General features: G+C 32.9%; 1 protein-coding gene across 1 annotated transcript; it reads left to right on the forward strand.

Moving 5' to 3' along the window:
• The first annotated feature begins 285 nt into the window (after positions 1-285).
• Positions 286-2,176, forward strand: HSF4 (heat shock factor 4). The gene is made up of 2 exons (XM_079046315.1): positions 286-947; positions 1,457-2,176. Exons 1-2 carry the CDS (start codon positions 744-746, stop codon positions 2,066-2,068), a joined length of 816 nt encoding a protein of 271 aa, XP_078902441.1. The 5' UTR covers positions 286-743; the 3' UTR covers positions 2,069-2,176.
• The last annotated feature ends 1,211 nt before the right edge of the window (positions 2,177-3,387 follow it).

Below are 3,387 nucleotides of genomic sequence, written 5' to 3' on the forward strand. Positions count from 1 at the left end.
TGTGAATTAATCTTTAACTTTAATACATTCATTACTTAACAAATTATAATTTTATAAATTCATTTCTCACATCTTCTAAAAATTATCTTCATAAATGTTTATTTTTCAATATCTAGTGCCGTTGCTTTTTGAATTTTCCCGAAGCTCATTAGAAACAAAAACAGTCTTCTTTCTTATTTTCAAATTGGCCCCACCACTAGCTTCACACTTGTTTTTCCAAACCTTTCTAGAACACCCCTCCCCCATGAGTTCTATAAAGCATCTTTAGATTGTTTTCGTGCACGAATCCTTATAATTCTTCATAGATCAAACACGTTAATCATACTCATCAGCATCGTCATACTCTGTTGGTGTTCGTGTTCGTGTTCGTGATTTGTCATCGTTGGACGTCGCCGTCGTGAGAGGAAACAGACTTGTGGCGGAAGTTATGTTCGTGTCATTTCTCCGGTGTATTCGAATTCAACAAGTACACGCTCATGGAAGAAACTAAAAGGTCATCGTCATCATCATCATCATCATCATCATCTACGGTTACAATACACCTTTCGAATTACGATCTGGCTCGATCTCGATTGTTCCTTTCTGGATTTTACTGTTGGGGCTGGGAATTCCTCACTGCTCTTTTGCTGTTTAGTTGTTAATTAATTAATTCCTTGATTTTAGCTCTTCAATTAGTGTAGAATTTAGGTAATTTATTTAGAGAAAGAGATATCGATCGGAAGTAGGTGAGATTGAAAAAAAAAATGACGAATCGGTCTGTTCCGGCGCCGTTTCTGACGAAGACGTATCTGTTGGTGGATGATCCGGCCACGGATGATGTGATTTCGTGGAATGAAACCGGATCAACGTTCATCGTCTGGAAAACTGCTGATTTCGCGAGGGATTTGCTTCCAAATTCCTTCAAACACAATAATTTCTCTAGCTTCGTTCGTCAGCTTAATACTTATGTACGTCTCTCTCTCTCTCTCTCTCTCTCTCTCTCATCTATAATCACCATTAAAATCTGAATTCTCAGTTGATCATATTCATAATTCATAGCTCAATTTTCATGTTCTTAGTTCTTACTTTCATTCTCTATCAACCTTCTGGTAGAAAAGAGTTAGTTTACTTTAATTCTATTTTAATACATATATAAAAAAAATATTGGTTCATTACTTCATCCATTCAATGATCAGATATTTCATAATCATAATGGAAACAGGCTAGTTTCCATTAAAAACAGGTAGTGGTTTTAGTTTCACATTATTTCAGTGGGGTCTGTTAAACAAGAAAATCGGAAATCAATCGAAGGGTCTAGATTTTGAACAGATTCTACTATTATTCCAAATAAGTTATGTTTGACTTATACTCTTATATGCCATATGCATCCACCTAGTTCTTTCTAGAATCCATAATTCTTCATATTAAATAATTCGTTTCAATTACGCAATCGTGATTAACTTTTTTGTTTATTTAGGGATTCCGTAAAACTGTGCCGGATAAATGGGAGTTCGCAAATGAGAATTTTAAGCGTGGGCAACGAGAGCTTTTAATCGAAATACGTCGTCGGAAAACCGTACAGTCATCCCAAGCTAAGCCGACGGGTGACGGTGGTCCGGCACAATCGCCAAGTATTTCCGGTGATGATCTCGGATCCAGCTCCACATCTTCGCCGGATTCGAAGAATCCGGGATCAGTCGACACTCCGACGGTGGAGAAGCTGGAGAATTTGTCCGACGAAAACGAGAAACTGAAAAAGGAGAACCGGATTCTGACGTCGGAGCTTGCACAAATGAAGAAACAGTGCGACGATCTGGTGGCGTTTCTGACACAAAACGTGAAAGTGGCGCCGGATTATATCAATCGCATCATGAAAGGAGGTGCCGTGGTTGGTGAGATGGCGACGGCGACGGTGACTGCCGGCGATGAGTTTAATGATGAGGGAGGAAAAGGAGAATGTTTTAAGTTGTTTGGGGTATTTTTGAAAGAAGAAACGAAAAAGAGGGGCTTTGATGAAATAAATGTTTCTTCAGGGGCTCAAAGGAAAGAAATGAAAATAAGTGGACAGTCAACCAAAGTCTGCAATTAACGAATAAGAATGTGACACGTCATGGGATTGGTCCAAGAATATATATCCAAAAGAATAATAATGTCAATGTTTACATTTAATTCATATTAAAAAGATATATGTTATTTATGTATTTTTGTTTAAGGTTATATATATATATATATATATATATATATATATATATATATATATATAGATAGATAGAGGTGGTCAATTGACAAAATAAAAAAGGTTGAGAATGGAGGAATCATTCTCAGCCACTCATTTAATCTAAGCATAAAAAGACACGGTGGCAAACTTGTAAATATGATAATAACCTTCAATCTTAAATACGCGACTGTAATCGATCGTTCATCATCCAAATTTCTCCTCCAACCTTCAACAATCATTCAGATTTCTTCAATTAAACCATCATCAACATCATCCAGTGCTAATCAATCATCGATCTTCGTTAATAACATGTTTATCGACGCGATTCAACAGTTAACAACAAAAATTTATTTTTGGTGCTTTTAATCTAACCTTCAATTCTGCTTGAATACGATCAGATCTTCAACATCTACGATTAATTATACTCCCAGCGTCATTAGATCAACATCATCGATAATCAACAAAAAATTCATTTCATATCATTCATTCAAGATCGATTATCAAATAAAACTTCAAAATTGAGTTTAGAAAAAGATGAAATCTTTTTTTTTTTTTTTGAAAATTTCATATAATTCTCTATCAATCTACTATTTTGTAAGATTTAAATAGTCAAAGTATCATGTTTTTAACATTTTTAAAAAAGTTAAGTAGTATGCACTCCAACTGTTTGATGAAATGCATAAACTAAATTACCACGTTATATTCATATATGAATATGTTTTCTCACCTGAATCAGTATATGATTATTAAAACAAAAAAACAAATATGCAAGTCTGTGAATAACATATAAAAATTATATATATATATATATATATATATATATATATATATATATATATATATATATGAAAATACCTTGTAATATTCATATATGAATATACTGTGTAATATTCATAAGTGAATATATCATCTAATATTCACAAGTGATCATACTATGTAATATTCACAAGTGATCATACTATGTAATATTCACATGTGATATACCATGTAATACTACGTAATATTCAGATATGAAAATATTATCTAATATTCATAAGTGAATATATCATCTAATATTCACAAGTGAATAAACTATATAATATTTACAAGTGAATGCATCGTCTAATATTTAAATATGAATATACTATGTTTATTATATGCTATATTCATATATGAATGCATCGTCTAATATTTAAATATGAATATACTAT

Source organism: Lactuca virosa, chromosome 4 (assembly GCF_052849685.1).
Source record: "Lactuca virosa cultivar CGN04683 chromosome 4, Lactuca_virosa_CGN04683_v6, whole genome shotgun sequence".
Taxonomy (NCBI): Eukaryota; Viridiplantae; Streptophyta; class Magnoliopsida; order Asterales; family Asteraceae; genus Lactuca; species Lactuca virosa.